General features: G+C 46.6%; 1 protein-coding gene across 1 annotated transcript in view; it reads left to right on the top strand.

The window, feature by feature from the left end:
• The first annotated feature begins 1567 nt into the window (after window positions 1–1567).
• Window positions 1568–17794, top strand: part of LOC121539107 (N-lysine methyltransferase SMYD2-A-like) — a 35605-nt gene continuing 19378 nt past the window's right edge. The window contains exons 1-5 of the mRNA XM_041847364.2: window positions 1568–2268; window positions 9577–9640; window positions 12239–12349; window positions 15605–15665; window positions 16846–16970. Of these exons, the coding sequence (XP_041703298.1) occupies window positions 2081–2268; window positions 9577–9640; window positions 12239–12349; window positions 15605–15665; window positions 16846–16970 (549 nt within the window). The 5' untranslated portion in view covers window positions 1568–2080. The remainder of the gene's footprint in view (window positions 2269–9576; window positions 9641–12238; window positions 12350–15604; window positions 15666–16845; window positions 16971–17794) is intronic.

Here is a 17794-nt window from a genome sequence, read left to right as displayed (position 1 = left end):
TGAAGGCATTTAATTCAGGAAGTTATCACAAATTACAATTAATTGAAAACAAATTTTTATTTTCAATACTTCTTAATACACTGAAAAGTAGAAGCTATTGATTTAAAACGTTTTTCAATTTCAGAATTGTTTTATTCAAATCATTTCCTGAATTGACTGCCTTTAATTTGAGTCGAGCCCAAACCTGGTGACCAGTGTGAAATAACTCTGGTTCTATTTCCAAGGATTCGTTGCGCAGCTCATGCCCGAAAACACTTGGAAGTGTGTTTTCTGCTACTGCCAACAAAAAGTTACACTGGGTTTACATGACTCGTGCTGGAACAGCTTTGCGCTGAGTGAGCGCAAACCCAGAAATAACGGCTGCGCCTGCCGTTCAGCAGCAACTTCAAAATACCGCTATCACTCGATCTTTGTTAAAATGCTTTGAGGTGGGCCTCCCGAGTGGCGCAGCGGTCTAAGGCGAACCCGGGCTGTGCCACAACCGGCGGTGGCCGGGAGTCCCATAAGACGGCGCAAAATTGGCCCAGCGTCGTCAGGGTTAGGGGAGGGTTTGGCCGGCCGGGCTTTACTTGGCTCATCGCGCTCTAGCGACTCCTTGTGGCGGGCCGGGTGCCTGCGGGCTTACCTCGGTCGCCAGTTTTAACTGTTTTTTTCCCCCGGACACATTGGTGGGGCTGGCTTCCAGGTTAAGCTGGCGGGTGTTAAGGAGCGCGGTTAGGCGGGTCATGTTTCGGAGGACGCATGACTCCACCTTCGCCTCTCCCGAGCCTGTTGGGGAGTTGCAGCGATGAGACAAGATTGACGATTGGGGAGAAAAAGGGGGTAAAATACCCAAAAATAAATAAATAATGCTTTGAGGTGTGGGTTTTTCCATCTAGTCAATGCACGGGACAATGTACAACTTTAACATCTTGTCTGTCCAGAAGATGGCAGCAGAGGGCTCTATTATAAAAAGACAAAGAACCAACTGTGACGACACAACACAACCATTTTCTAATTCATTAATTCACTGGGAAGATTTTGCAACCCTCAGTTCAGACAAAATAAAATGATCCAGACGTTGCTTGAGATAATCATTGACTGTCTTGTACCACCATCGTGTGGCCAAAAGATAGCAATGCATTAACGTGGGTCAGTGAAAGAATCTCAATTGTACATGAGAAATTCAGAGTTCCTGACCACCTGACCTCCTCCAATGGGTTTTGAGGAGAGAGGACGCGATGAGTCCCCTGTAGCTCAGTTGGTAGAGCATGGCGCTTGCAACGCCAGGGTTGTGGGTTCGTTTCCCACGGGGGGCCAGTATGAAAATGTATGCACTCACTAAGTCGCTCTGGATAAGAGCGTCTGCTAAATGACTAAAATGTAAAATGAGTCAAGGAAAAAGCAATTGAGACTGACCCACTCCCAAGCTAATGCATACTATCTTTTGGCCACCCGATGGTGGTACAAGACTGTCAATGATTATCTCCAGTAACGTCTGAACCATCTTATTTTGTCTGACCTGGGCGTTGCAAAATTCCGCTAACTTTTCCCAAAATTCCAAGGTTTTCCAGAAATCCTGGTTGGAAGATTGCGGATTTTCTTCTTACTCTCTCCTGATTCCTGTAATTGTCAAACCTGGATTTCTGGAAAACCTTGTAATTTTGGGTAGGTTAAAGCAATTTTGCAACCCTAGTCTGAGCGCTTCCTCACGTTTAACCAATCGGGGCATTAGGACCTCTCGGTATCCTGTAGCTTTGTGTCGTAGTATTGAGAAGTGAACCATATGACGCTAGGCTAGCTAGTTTATGATAGCCTTTCCGTTTGGTATTGGTAAGAGAGGAGGCATTCGTGTCAGCACAGATTAGAACATATTTAGTGTCAGGGTGTAGCCAAATCCAGCCAGCTAGCTAACCTCGCTAGCCGCAGACAGACATACAAGCAACACTGTGAACGAGGCCCTTGGGAATTACGAACCGCTAGCAAGTCTGATAATTGAGTTTTTGCAAGAGGACACCAACGTTGCCTAGCTCGCTGGCTTGCAAAGCAGCACTACAAGTAGCATTGCTAGCTAGGTCAACAGACCACGGCGTTATTAAAGATGAATGGCATATGTATGAAGAACGAGGGTATAGAGGGGACAGAGAGGTTTGCTAGCCCGGGGAAGGGCAGGGGACTGCGGGCTGTGAAGCACTTCCCTGTCGGAGACCTCGTATTTGTCTGTCCTGCCTATTCCTACGTGCTGACGGTGAATGAGAGAGGAGCGCACTGTGAATACTGCTTCACCAGGTATGGACCTGTCTGTACAACTGTCAGAACATGATGGCTTTGGGTTGTAGAATAGAAATGAGATCTAAGAGTTATAATTGTGGTTCTATCCAGCTACCTGGCCAACCTCATCTTGCATGAAAATGATATTTATCTCTCTGTGTGTCACTTGACGTAGGGCTAGTTGTCGATATTTCTAAGGTGTTCTCAAACCACCATAACATTGTAGCGATCGTTTTACATCCTTGGAAGGCATTGTGACTAGAGATGGACGTCACACTCACCCCTCACCATGTGGGTTCAGCATGGCTTTCAACAGCTGACACACAAACACACAGTTGTTTCATCAGATCAGGCCCATTCAGTATCTGGCTCAGCTTGTTGTTCAATCATGAATGAACGAAGTTACTTTGACACACACACACACATTGAATCAACTTGAGGTGCTGTTCTAGTGACTACTAGGGAGATTCCCCTGATCTAGGATCAGTTTTCCCTTTTTAGATCATAATGCACAAGATTAAATGGACAGGGTTAACCTGTTCATAGATCAGCACTCATAGTCTGAGACGTTTTATGAATAAAGGTCCAGTTCATTCACGTCAGTGCAGATGGAGAGGAGACTACTAGAGAACAGCTAGGAGTGGAGAGGAGACTTCTAGAGAACAGCTAGGAGTGGAGAGGAGACTACTAGAGAACAGCTAGGAGTGGAGAGGAGACTACTAGAGAACAGCTAGGAATGGAGAGGAGACTACTAGAGAACAGCTAGGAGTGGAGAGGAGACTACTAGAGAACAGCTGGGAGTGGAGAGGAGACTTCTAGAGAACAGCTAGGAGTGGAGAGGAGACTACTAGAGAACAGCTAGGAGTGGAGAGGAGACTACTAGAGAACAGCTAGGAGTGGAGAGGAGACTTCTAGAGAACAGCTAGGAGTGGAGAGGAGACTACTAGAGAACAGCTAGGAGTGGAGAGGAGACTACTAGAGAACAGCTAGGAGTGGAGAGGAGACTTCTAGAGAACAGCTAGGAGTGGAGAGGAGACTTCTAGAGAACAGCTAGGAGTGGAGAGGAGACTACTAGAGAACAGCTAGGAGTGGAGAGGAGACTACTAGAGAACAGCTAGGAGTGGAGAGGAGACTTCTAGAGAACAGCTAGGAGTGGAGAGGAGACTACTAGAGAACAGCTAGGAGTGGAGAGGAGACTACTAGAGAACAGCTAGGAGTGGAGAGGAGACTTCTAGAGAACAGCTAGGAGTGGAGAGGAGACTACTAGAGAACAGCTAGGAGTGGAGAGGAGACTACTAGAGAACAGCTAGGAGTGGAGAGGAGACTTCTAGAGAACAGCTAGGAGTGGAGAGGAGACTACTAGAGAACAGCTAGGAGTGGAGAGGAGACTACTAGAGAACAGCTAGGAGTGGAGAGGAGACTTCTAGAGAACAGCTAGGAGTGGAGAGGAGACTTCTAGAGAACAGCTAGGAGTGGAGAGGAGACTACTAGAGAACAGCTAGGAGTGGAGAGGAGACTACTAGAGAACAGCTAGGAGTGGAGAGGAGACTACTAGAGAACAGCTAGGAGTGGAGAGGAGACTTATAGAGAACAGCTAGGAGTGGAGAGGAGACTACTAGAGAACAGCTAGGAGTGGAGAGGAGACTACTAGAGAACAGCTAGGAGTGGAGAGGAGACTACTAGAGAACAGCTAGGAGTGGAGGGGAGACTACTAGAGAACAGCTAGGAGTGGAGAGGGAGACTTCTAGAGAACAGCTAGGAGTGGAGAGGAGACTACTAGAGAACAGCTAGGAGTGGAGAGGAGACTACTAGAGAACAGCTAGGAGTGGAGAGGAGACTTCTAGAGAACAGCTAGGAGTGGAGAGGAGACTTCAGAGAACAGCTAGGAGTGGAGAGGAGACTACTAGAGAACAGCTAGGAGTGGAGAGGAGACTACTAGAGAACAGCTAGGAGTGGAGAGGAGACTTCTAGAGAACAGCTAGGAGTGGAGAGGAGACTACTAGAGAACAGCTAGGAGTGGAGAGGAGACTACTAGAGAACAGCTAGGAGTGGAGAGGAGACTACTAGAGAACAGCTAGGAGTGGAGAGGAGACTACTAGAGAACAGCTGGGAGTGGAGAGGAGACTTCTAGAGAACAGCTAGGAGTGGAGAGGAGACTACTAGAGAACAGCTAGGAGTGGAGAGGAGACTACTAGAGAACAGCTAGGAGTGGAGAGGAGACTTCTAGAGAACAGCTAGGAGTGGAGAGGAGACTACTAGAGAACAGCTAGGAGTGGAGAGGAGACTACTAGAGAACAGCTAGGAGTGGAGAGGAGACTACTAGAGAACAGCTAGGAGTGGAGAGGAGACTACTAGAGAACAGCTAGGAGTGGAGGGGAGACTACTAGAGAACAGCTAGGAGTGGAGAGGAGACTTCTAGAGAACAGCTAGGAGTGGAGAGGAGACTACTAGAGAACAGCTAGGAGTGGAGAGGAGACTACTAGAGAACAGCTAGGAGTGGAGAGGAGACTTCTAGAGAACAGCTAGGAGTGGAGAGGAGACTTCTAGAGAACAGCTAGGAGTGGAGAGGAGACTACTAGAGAACAGCTAGGAGTGGAGAGGAGACTACTAGAGAACAGCTAGGAGTGGAGAGGAGACTTCTAGAGAACAGCTAGGAGTGGAGAGGAGACTACTAGAGAACAGCTAGGAGTGGAGAGGAGACTACTAGAGAACAGCTAGGAGTGGAGAGGAGACTACTAGAGAACAGCTAGGAGTGGAGAGGAGACTACTAGAGAACAGCTGGGAGTGGAGAGGAGACTTCTAGAGAACAGCTAGGAGTGGAGAGGAGACTACTAGAGAACAGCTAGGAGTGGAGAGGAGACTACTAGAGAACAGCTAGGAGTGGAGAGGAGACTTCTAGAGAACAGCTAGGAGTGGAGAGGAGACTACTAGAGAACAGCTAGGAGTGGAGAGGAGACTACTAGAGAACAGCTAGGAGTGGAGAGGAGACTACTAGAGAACAGCTAGGAGTGGAGAGGAGACTACTAGAGAACAGCTAGGAGTGGAGAGGAGACTACTAGAGAACAGCTAGGAGTGGAGAGGAGACTACTAGAGAACAGCTAGGAGTGGAGAGGAGACTTCTAGAGAACAGCTAGGAGTGGAGAGGAGACTACTAGAGAACAGCTAGGAGTGGAGAGGAGACTACTAGAGAACAGCTAGGATTGGAGAGGAGACTTCTAGAGAACAGCTAGGAGTGGAGAGGAGACTACTAGAGAACAGCTAGGAGTGGAGAGGAGACTACTAGAGAACAGCTAGGAGTGGAGAGGAGACTACTAGAGAACAGCTAGGAGTGGAGAGGAGACTACTAGAGAACAGCTAGGAGTGGAGAGGAGACTACTAGAGAACAGCTAGGAGTGGAGAGGAGACTTCTAGAGAACAGCTAGGAGTGGAGAGGAGACTACTAGAGAACAGCTAGGAGTGGAGAGGAGACTACTAGAGAACAGCTAGGAGTGGAGAGGAGACTTCTAGAGAACAGCTAGGAGTGGAGAGGAGACTACTAGAGAACAGCTAGGAGTGGAGAGGAGACTACTAGAGAACAGCTAGGAGTGGAGAGGAGACTACTAGAGAACAGCTAGGAGTGGAGAGGAGACTACTAGAGAACAGCTAGGAGTGGAGAGGAGACTACTAGAGAACAGCTAGGAGTAGAGAGGAGACTTCTAGAGAACAGCTAGGAGTGGAGAGGAGACTACTAGAGAACAGCTAGGAGTGGAGAGGAGACTACTAGAGAACAGCTAGGAGTGGAGGGGAGACTACTAGAGAACAGCTAGGAGTGGAGAGGAGACTTCCTAGAGAACAGCTAGGAGTGGAGAGGAGACTACTAGAGAACAGCTAGGAGTGGAGAGGAGACTACTAGAGAACAGCTAGGAGTGGAGAGGAGACTTCTAGAGAACAGCTAGGAGTGGAGAGGAGACTACTAGAGAACAGCTAGGAGTGGAGAGGAGACTACTAGAGAACAGCTAGGAGTGGAGAGGAGACTTGTAGAGAACAGCTAGGAGTGGAGAGGAGACTTCTAGAGAACAGCTAGGAGTGGAGAGGAGACTACTAGAGAACAGCTAGGAGTGGAGAGGAGACTTCTAGAGAACAGCTAGGAGTGGAGAGGAGCCTACTAGAGAACAGCTAGGAGTGGAGAGGAGACTTGTAGAGAACAGCTAGGAGTGGAGAGACTACTAGAGAACAGCTAGGAGTGGAGAGGAGACGTGTAGAGAACAGCTAGGAGTGGAGAGGAGACTACTAGAGAACAGCTAGGAGTGGAGAGGAGACTTCTAGAGAACAGCTAGGAGTGGAGAGGAGACTACTAGAGAACAGCTAGGAGTGGAGAGGAGACTACTAGAGAACAGCTAGGAGTGGAGAGGAGACTTCTAGAGAACAGCTAGGAGTGGAGAGGAGACTACTAGAGAACAGCTAGGAGTGGAGAGGAGACTACTAGAGAACAGCTAGGAGTGGAGAGGAGACTTGTAGAGAACAGCTAGGAGTGGAGAGGAGACTTCTAGAGAACAGCTAGGAGTGGAGAGGAGACTTCTAGAGAACAGCTAGGAGTGGAGAGGAGCCTACTAGAGAACAGCTAGGAGTGGAGAGGAGACTTGTAGAGAACAGCTAGGAGTGGAGAGACTACTAGAGAACAGCTAGGAGTGGAGAGGAGACGTGTAGAGAACAGCTAGGAGTGGAGAGGAGACTACTAGAGAACAGCTAGGAGTGGAGAAAGACTACTAGAGAACAGCTAGGAGTAGAGAGGAGACTACTAGAGAACAGCTAGGAGTGGAGAGGAGACACTACACTGCTGCTTTGTAGGGACACGCACTCTATTCAATTCAACGGGCTTTATTGGCATGGGAAACGTATGTTAACATTACCAAAGCAAGTGAAGTAGATAGTAAACAAAAGTGAAATAAACAATAAATATTAACAGTAAACATTACACTCAGAAGTTCCAAAAGATTAAAGACATTTCAAATGTCATATTATGTCTATATACAGTGTTGGAATGATGTGCAAATAGTTAAAGTACAAATGGGAAAATAAATAAACATAAATATGGGTTGTATTTACAATGGTGTTTGTTCTTCACTGGTTGCCCTTTTCTTGTGGCAACAGGTCACACGTCTTGCTGCTGTGGTTGCGCACTGTGGTATTTCACCCAATAGATATGGGAGTTTATCAAAATTGGGTTTGTTCTCTCTCTCTCACACACACACCTCTCTCAGCACCTATTGCAGCAGTTGTGAGTTTCATTACAGGAGAGATAAGTGCTGACAAAAACTGTCGCAGTCTCTATAATGCTAACTGTTGGTAAAATGTAAAATAGGTCAGCTACACACACAGACAGACAGATGACGGCTACAGGCTGAGACAGAGAGTGGAGCTGAAACCACTTTAGGTTGTTGAGACACAACGGTATCTATCTGGTTTGGTTCTGGAATCATTCCTGATTCTCTAGGAGAGGATACACATACACACCACAGACCTACACACACACACCACAGACCTACACACACACACACACACACACACACCACAGACCTACACACACACACCACAGACCTACACACACACACAACAGACCTACACAACAGACCTACACACACACACCACAGACCTACACACACACAACAGACCTACACTCACACACACACAACAGTCTCACTTGTTTCTGGAGACATGCCCAGATTTATATATACAGTACCAGTCAAACATTTGGACACACCCACTCATTCAAGGGTTTTTCATTATTTTTACTATTTTCTACATTGTAGAATAATAGTGAAGACATCAAAACTATGAAATAACACATATGGAATCATGTAGTAACCAAAAAAGTGTTAAACAAATCAAAATATATTTTATATTTGAGATTAATCAAATAGCCACCCTTTGCCTTGATGACAGCTTTGCACACTCTTGGCATTCTCTCAACCATCTTGAACTGGAATGCTTTTCCAACAGTCTTGAAGGAGTTCGCACATATGCTGAGCACTTGTTGGCTGCTTTTCCTTCACTCTGCCTTCCGACTCAGAGTGGAAGCCAGGTCATCTGATGCAGCACTCCATCACTCTCCTTCTTGGTAAAATAGCACTTACACAGTTAAGTGTCCCTTGAATTCTAAATAAATCACAGACCGTGTCACCTGCAAAGTACCCCCACATCATAACACCACCTCCTCCATGTTTTACGGTGGGGAACTACACATGCAGAGATCATCCGTTCACCCACACCGCGTCTCACAAAGACACAGCGGTTGGAACCAAAAATCTCACATTTGGACTCCAGACCAAAGGACACATTTCCACCGGTCTAATGTCCATTGCTCGTGTTTCTTGGCCCAAGCAGGTCTCTTCTTCTTATTGGTGTCCTTTAGTAGTGGTTTCTTTGCTGCAATTCGACCATGAAGGCCTGATTCACACAGTCTCCTCTGAACAGTTGATGTTGAGATGTGTCTGTTACTTGAACACTGAAGCATTCATTTGGGCTGCAATTTCTGAGGCTGGTAACTAATGAACTTATCCTCTGCAGCAGAGGTAACCCTGGGTCTTCCATTCCTGTGGCGGTCCTCATGAGAGCCAGTTTCATCATAGCGCTTGATGGTTTTTACGACTGCACTTGGAGAAACTTTCAAATTTCTTGAAATTTCATCTCTTCATCCTTCATCTCTTAAAGTAATGATGGACTGTTGTTTCTCTTTGCTTATTTGAGCTGTTCTTGCCATAATATGGACTTGGTCTTTTACCAAATAGGGCTATCTTCTGTATACCCCCCCTACCTTGTCACAACTGATTGGCTCAAACGCATTAAGAAGGAAAGAAATTCCACAAATTAACTTTTAAGAAGGCACACCTGTTAATTGAAATGCATTCCAGGTGACTACCTCATGAAGGAGGTTGAGAGAATGGCCAAGAGTGTGCAAAGCTGTCATCGAGGCAAAGGGTGGCTACTTGAAGAATCTCAAATATAACATTTATTTTGATGTAACACTTTTTTTGGTTACTACATGATTCCATATGTGTTATTTCATAGTTTTGATGTCTTCACTATTATTCTACTATGTAAAAATAAAGAAAAACCCTTGAATGAGTAGGTGTGTCCAAATGTTTGACTGGTAGTGTCTGTATAGGATAGTGACCTTTCTCTGCACCATTTGCCCTTAAGAGAGATGGGCGAGAACAACCCACACTAGAACGTTGTGTGTGTGTGTGTGTTTGAGAGAGAGAGAGAATAGTGGTGTAGGGGAATGTGTTTCCTGCCCTTTCTATTGCTGATGTCACCCCCCCCCCCCCTTTCTATCTCTCTCTGCAGGAGGGAAGGACTCTCCAAATGTGGCAAATGTAAACAAGCTTACTACTGCGAGATCGACTGCCAGGTATAGTGTATATGTATCCACCACTGTACTTTAGGGGTTGAGAAAACAGTCCCAGTCATAAATCTACTCCCCGGGGAAAGTGTGCGCCCCTTAGGCGTGTTAGTGTGTGTTTCAGAGACACTGAGCCCTAGCCACTAGGGAAAGGTCATAGTGAACCCACACCACCAGTGGAACGCCACTACAGAGCTAAATTCAACAACCCTCTGAAACATGCCCAGAGCTGTGTTCAACAACTCTGGGCCTCCCTCTGAAACATCATGGCCTAGAGTTGAGCTGTGTTCAACAACTTGTAGTTCACGAGGGGCTGTTCCTAGCCAATACAATTGCAGTGGTTCCAACAGCTCAGTGGGTTAAACCAGATGTTCTCAATCCTGGTCCCTGGGACTCCAAGGGGTGCACTACCCACCTGATTCCACTAATCAACTCATCAGCAAACCTTTAGTGGAATCAGCTGAGAGGTGCTGCTACAGTGTAGCGCAAAAAAATAATAATAATAGTGAACCTTTTTTGGTCCCCGGGACCAGGATTAAGAAACACTGGGTTAGGACACTGTACTGCTGGCAAAACTAGAGTTGTGGGTTCAGTTCCCCTGCATAGGCCACATATACTAAATAATATAATATAATCATGTATTGTATAATGTAATGAATGCACGCATGACCGACCTAAGTCATTAGGATTAAAGCTTCTGTTAACTGGCGCATATTAACATATACAGTGAGGGGGAAAAAAGTATTTTGTACGTTTGCCCACTGACAAAGAAATGATGTCTATAATTTTAATGGTAGGTTTATTTGAACAGTGAGAGACAGAATAACAATAAAAAAATCCAGAAAGACGCATGTCAAAAATGTTATAAATTGATTTGCATTTTAATGAGGGAAATAAGTATTCTGACCCCCTCTCAATCAGAAAGATTTCTGGCTCCCAGGTGTCTTTTTATACAGGTAACGAGCTGAGATTAGGAGCACACTCTTAAAGGGAGTGCTCCTAATCTCAGCTTGTTACCTGTATAAAAGACACCTGTCCACAGAAGCAATCGATCAGATTCCAAACTCTCCACCATGGCCAAGACCAAAGAGCTCTCCAAGGATGTCAGGGACAAGATTGTAGACCTACACAAGGCTGGAATGGGCTACAAGACCATCGCCAAGCAGCTTGGTGAGAAGGTGACAACAGTTGGTGCGATTATTCGCAAATGGAAGAAACACAAAATAACTGTCAATCTCCCTCGGCCTGGGGCTCCATGCAAGATCTCACCTCGTGGAGTTGCAATGATCATGAGAACGGTGAGGAATCAGCCCAGAACTACACGGGAGGATCTTGTCAATGATCTCAAGGCAGCTGGGACCATAGTCACCAAGAAAACAATTGGTAACACACTACGCCGTGAAGGACTGAAATCCTGCAGCGCCCTCAAGGTCCCCTGCTCAAGAAAGCACATATACAGGGCCGTCTGAAGTTTGCCAATGAACATCTGAATGATTCAGAGGAGAACTGGGTGAAAGTGTTGTGGTCAGATGAGACCAAAATCGAGCTCTTTGGCATCAACTCAACTCGCCGTGTTTGGAGGAAGAGGAATGCTGCCTATAACCCCAAGAACACCATCCCCACCGTCAAACATGGAGGTGGAAACATTATGCTTTGGGGGTGTTTTTCTGCTAAGGGGACAGACAGGACAACTTCACCGCATCAAAGGGATGATGGACGGGGCCATGTACCGTCAAATCTTGGGTGAGAACCTCCTTCCCTCAGCCAGGGCATTAAAAATGGGTCGTGGATGGGTATTCCAGCATGACAATGACCCAAAACACACGGCCAAGGCAACAAAGGAGTGGCTCAAGAAGAAGCACATTAAGGTCCTGGAGTGGCCTAGCCAGTCTCCAGACCTTAATCCCATAGAAAATCTGTGGAGGGAGCTGAAGGTTCGAGTTGCCAAACGTCAGCCTCGAAACCTTAATGACTTGGAGAAGATCTGCAAAGAGGAGTGGGACAAAATCCCTCCTGAGATGTGTGCAAACCTGGTGGCCAACTACAATAAACGTCTGACCTCTGTGATTGCCAACAAGGGTTTTGCCACCAAGTACTAAGTCATGTTTTGCAGAGGGGTCAAATACTTATTTCCCTCATTAAAATGCAAATCAATTTATAAAAATTTTGACATGCGTTTTTCTGGATTTTGTTGTTGTTATTCTGTCTCTCACTGTTCAAATAAACCTACCATTAAAATTATAGACTGATCATGTCTTTGTCAGTGGGCAAACTTACAAAAATCAGCAGGGGATCAAATACTTTTTTCCCCTCACTGTACTAAATGGCCTGTATATGGCAACATCTGTTCTGTAGTGTCGCTCTGGATAGAAGCTTCTGCTAAATTACCATTATTATTAGAACAGCATTTAGGAACATGTGAATCAGATGGGAAATGGTCTCTAGTTCTCGTGGTTGCCATGACAATACATAATGCCTCTGGCGCTCTATCAGAGCACGGTTTAGAGTAGTTTTGTGTGTTTGTGAGAGAGGGAGATGTCTTGCCTGTGTCCATGAGTAACGCCTATTCCTAAAATATTATTCTGTCTCTTTACACTCACACAATAGAAGGGGGACTGGCCCATGCACAAGTTGGAGTGTACAGCCATGTGTTCCTATGGGGAGAACTGGTGTCCATCCGAGACCGTCAGATTGGTGGCCAGGATCATCATGAAACAGGTCAGTACGTGTGCATTCGGAAAGTATTCAGACCCCTTGACTTTTTCCACATTTTGTTATGTTACTGGCTTATTCTAAAATTGATTAAATTATTCAATCTACACAGAATACCCCATAATGACAATGTGAAAACAGGTTTTTAGACATTCTTTCAAATGTAATAAAACAATTTTAAAAAACAGAAACCTTATTTACATAAGTATTCAGACCCTTTGCTATGAGACTCGAAATTGAGCTCAGGTGCATCCTGTTTCCATTGATCATCCTTGAGATGTTTCTACAACTTGATTGGAGTCCACCTGTGGTAAATTCAATTGATTGGACATGATTTGGAAAGGCACACACCTGTCTATATAAGGTCCCACAGTTGACAGTGCATGTCAGAGCAAAAACCAAGCCATGAGGTCGAAGGAATTGTCCTTAGAGCTCTGAGACAGGATTGTGTTGAGGCACAGATCTGGGAAGGGTACCAAAACATTTCTGCAGCATTGAAGGCCCCCAAGAACACAGTGGCCTCCATCATTCTTAAATGGAAGAAGTTTGGAACCACAAAGACTCTTCCTGAGAGGGAAAACATTTTTTGGTCCCCATGACCAGCACTCTTCCTAGAGCTGGCCGCCCGGCCAAACTGAGCAATCGGGGAGAAGGGCCTTGGTCAGGGAGGTGACCAAGAACCCGATGGTCACTCTGACAGAGCTCCAGAGTTCCTCTGTGGAGATGGGAAAACCGTCCAGAAGGACAACCATCTCTGCAGCAATCCACCAATCCTTTATGGTAGAGTGGCCAGACGGAAGCCACTCCTCAGTAAAATGCACATGACACGCCGCTTGGAGTTTGCCAGAAGGCACCTAAAGGACTCTGAGACCATGAGAAACAAGATTCTCTGGTCTGATGAAACCAAGATTGAACTCTTTGGCCTGAATGCCAAGCGTCACGTCTGGAGGAAACCTGGCACCATCCCTATGGTGAAGCATGGTGGTGGCAGCATCATGCTGTGGGGATGTTTTTTCAGCGGCAGGGACTGGGAGACTAGTCAGGATCGAGGGAAAGATTAACGGAGCAAAGTACACAAAGATCCTTGATGAAAACCTGCTCCAGAGCACTCAAGACCTCAGACTGGGGCGAAGGTTCACCTTCCAACAGGACAACGACCCTAAGCACACAGCCAAGACAATGCAGGAGTGGCTTCGGGACAAGTCTCTGAATGTCCTTGAGTGGCCCAGCCAGAGCCCGGACTTGAACCCGATCGAACACCTCTGGAGAGACGTGAAAATAGCTGTGCAGCAACGCTCCCCATCCAACCTGACAGAGCTTGAGAGTAAAGGGTCTGAATACTTATGTACATTTTTGTTTTTTTATTTGCAAACATTTCTAAAAACCTGTTTTTGCTTTGTCATTATGGGATATTGTCTGTAGATTGATGAGGGGGGAAACAATTTAATCCATTTTAGAATAAGGCTGTAACGTAATAAAATGTGGAAAAAGTCAAGGGGTCTGAATACTTTCCCAATGCACTGTATATGTGTTCCTGATGGCTCCTTGTAGATGTAAAAATCTACTTACTATTCCCCAGGGGTGAAAGTAGATATAATTTACGGGACCTACTATGTGTGCGCGGGCTAGAGGTCTTCCCGTATCCACCTGTACCCGAATACCTGAGACCCGATCCAGGACCCGAACTGGTCTTGATCCAGAATTCTAAATAATGTCACAGGTCTGAGTCGGAACTGATATGATTGTCCTCGGGTATGTGTAATTTTAACCGACTTGTCCAGAAAGGCCCGTACAGATCCGAACGCAAATGCCGCAGTGCAGAGAGAAAATGTTATAATTTATGCTGCTGCGCTTGCTGTTAATGAGCGTGGCGAGTGTAGCGTGTAGCGTGTTCTTGGTCAATCCTCAGGCAATAGGATACAGTCATAGAGTCTCCGTGGGGAAAAAGTTAGGAAATATCTAATCAATGGAAGATGGAATTAAAATGATTAAAGTTTAAAGCAAAGGTGAGGCTACAACGACCAAGAGCCAACAGGTAAGCTGCTACTTTACATTCTGAATGGAGTAGTTGTTATATGTAACTGTAGGACGAGAAAGCGCATGCGCTGCAGCCTCAATTAGCCTAGCCAGCTAGCTTAACTAGCTTCTCCCAGTTTGCCTGCTAGAGCGACAGCTCTCTCTCCCTCCCTCCTCTCTCGCTTTATCAGCTCCGGTTCATAAAGCAGCTTAAAAATGGACTTTTCTGCTGCTTCCCTCGTTTGGATCGGACCGGGTCTGGATCCGACCAGGTTTATACGGAACGGGTCTAGTTGTCCTCTGGTCCGTTCGGAACAGGTCTCCTATATTTTAAACATTAATTGATGCATATCTGGTCCGGGTGGGATAGCCCCAGGTCCATTTCGTAACGGGTCAAACTTTTTAGACCCATGAAGACCTCTAGCGTGTGCGCTTGCACGAAAAACATTTATGGGTCTAATCAGAGAATTGCATATAAAATCCCTATCAATTTAGTATGATCTCTGTGGACCTAGTAATGATTGGTCATATAACTTTTATCATGCATTACCTTTTTAATGATTGGTCATATAACTTTTATCATGCATTACCTTTTTAATGATTGGTCATATAACTTTTATCATGCATTACCTTTTTAATGTGGCATAAATTAAAAATGCCACATTAAAAAGGTGGCATAAATTGACCTGTGGCATAAACACAACCAGTCATGATGTTTTCATCCGATTTGTCAAACAATCACTTTAAAAAGGCGCTCCTGTTGGCTACCTGCATGCGTCTGTCCACTCACAAAACCATTCCAGCATCCAAACAGTGCACTGTGCGAGGATGGAAAGAGACATCTTGTTACTTAAAACCTAAAGGTGTTTGTCATTAAGGTCCACAACACTTGTAGTCTGAATTGATGCGTCCACTGCTGTACACGCTCGTCTCAGTCTCGGACACTTATCTCCGCCTTGGGAAACACGTTGTTCTCCTCTAACCGCAGTTTTAAAGTCAATTCGCTCATTTTCGCGCAGCTGACATGCCGTAAACTAAGTATTAAATTGAATTAATAAATAATTAATTAAATTAGTAATTAAATAACGATGTAAGTGCCTGTAGTTGTTTGATTTATTGTGACAGGCTCACGTTTTACCGCGATTCTTTTTTTTGCCAGGATGCTGCACCGGACCATACCGGCTTACTTTCACTTGGGCTATTCCCCCTAAATGTTGCTGCTTTTGTCTTTGTGTGTTTTTCCAGAAAGTCACAACGGAACGGTCACAGTCAGAGAGGCTGTTACTCCTCAGCGAGTTTGAAGCCCGTAAGTACACAGATTTACCTGCTTTATAGTGCACCAGGGTTGGGGTCAATTCCAGTCAATTCAGGAAGTACACTGAAATTCACATTTTCTTCAATGCTTTTCAATTAGGTAAATGTGGAATTGGAATTTGGTTTACTTCCTGAATTGAAATAACTACTGATTTTAATGGTTCAATAAGACATCTGAACTTAGTTATGTGTTTTGGGTTTTTGTTGAGTCAATTAGACCATGTCAAGCTTACCTTTAAAAAAAAACAAAAAAACAATCAGAATATTTTGGCAAGTTAGTTGGTTACCCCATTGGTTCTGCTTTGTAGTATACCCCCTTGTTTCTAACCCGGCCTGGAACCCAGTAGCCTCAGCAGCCACCCTGCATCCCACTGCTGCTGAGGCTACTGGTCCTGGGGTCCAAACAGAAAACAACATAATAATAGACATGAATATACAGCACCACATTTACATTACAATTCAGCCATTCAGCAGAAGGTCCCATCCAATCCGTAGCTGGTGCATTCATCTTAAGATAGCCAGGCGAGACAACCACATATCACAGTCAAATCCCAACCACGTATCACATACATAATACAATACAATACAAAATGTCTTCTCTCCTCTCTCCTCTCCTCTCTCCTCTCCCCCTTTCCCCCTCTCCTCTCCCCCTTTCCCCCTCTCCTCTCCCCTCCCCCTCCTCCACTCCTCTCCCCCTCCTTCTCTCCCCCTCTCTCCTCTCCCCCTCTTTCTCTCCTCTCCCCCTACCTCCTCTCCTCTCTCCTCTCCCCCTCCTTCTCTCCCCTCTCTCCTCTCCCCCTCTCTCCCTCTTTCTCTCCTCTCCTTCTTTCTCTCCTTCTCTCTCTCCTCTCTCCTCTCCCCCTCCTTCTCTCTTCTCTCCTCTCCCCCTCCTTCTCTCCCCCTCCTTCTCTCTCCTCTCCCCCTCCTTCTCTCTCCTCTCCCCTCCTTCTCTCCCTCCTCCTCCTTCTCTCCTCTCTCCCCTCTCTCCTCTCCTTCTCTCCCCCTCTCTCCTCTCCCCCTCCTTCTCTCCCCCTCCTTCTCTCCCCCTCTCTCCTCTCCCCCTCCTTCTCTCCCCCCTCTCTCCTCTCCCCCTCTCTCCTCTCCCCCTCTCCTTCTCTCCTCTCTCCTTTCCTCTCCTCTCCTTCTCTCCCCCTCTCTCCTCTCGTTATCAGACCTGGATAAGTTGAACAGTGAGAAGAATGAGATGAATCAGACAGACATAGCAGCACTGCATCATTTCTACTCTAGACACATAGACTTCCCTGATGACCAAACCCTCACTGTGCTCTTTGGACAGGTAAGGATAAGATCTAGTTTTATGTTTCAGCAGGTCTGCATCATTTCTACTGTATTCCCCAGTGGCCTCACCATGCAATGTCAGCGTTTGACTTCCTGGTTGCTCTGGGTTGGCCCTCAGCTGTTGACAGCCAATCACATGCAGCTGCTGCCCCTTCCTAGGATTCCTTCCTCGCCCTTTTAAGGACTTTGTCACACTACACAGAACCCCTCTCTTTCTCTCTCTCTCTCTCAACTCTCTTTCTCTGGACAGATTTCTATCTTCTCCCTCTCCCATTTTTCAAATGCATGTTTCCTGCTCCCTTCTACAACTCTCTCTGTCACCCCTCCCTGTCCCCCTGCTCTCTGTCACTCCCCCTCCCCCCTCTCTTTGTCACTCCCCGTCACTCTCCCTCCCCCCTGTCTGTCGCTCTCCCTCCCCCCCTCTGTCTCCCCCCTCTCTGTCGCTCTCCCTCCCCCCTCTGTCACCCCCCCTCCCCCTCTCTGTCGCTCTCCCTCCCCCCTCTGTCTCCCCCCTCTCTGTCGCTCTCCCTCCCCCTCTGTCACCCCCTCTCTGTCGCTCTCCCTCCCCCTCTGTCTCCCCCTCTCTGTCGCTCTCCCTCCCCCTCTGCCACCCCCCTCCCCCTCTCTGTCGCTCTCCCTCCCCCTCTGTCACCCCCTCCCCCTCTCTGTCGCTCTCCCTCCCTCTCTGTCTCCCCCTCTCTGTCGCCTCCCTCCCCCTCTGTCACCCCCTCCCCCTCTCTGTCGCTTCTCCCCTCTGCCCCTCTCTGTCGCTCTCCCTCCCCCTCTGTCACCCCCTTCCCCCTCTCTGTCGCTCTCCCTCCC

The sequence above is a fragment of the Coregonus clupeaformis genome, chromosome 25, assembly GCF_020615455.1.
Source record: "Coregonus clupeaformis isolate EN_2021a chromosome 25, ASM2061545v1, whole genome shotgun sequence".
NCBI classification, from domain to species: Eukaryota; Metazoa; Chordata; class Actinopteri; order Salmoniformes; family Salmonidae; genus Coregonus; species Coregonus clupeaformis.
This window is presented reverse-complemented; position numbering and strand designations above follow the sequence as displayed.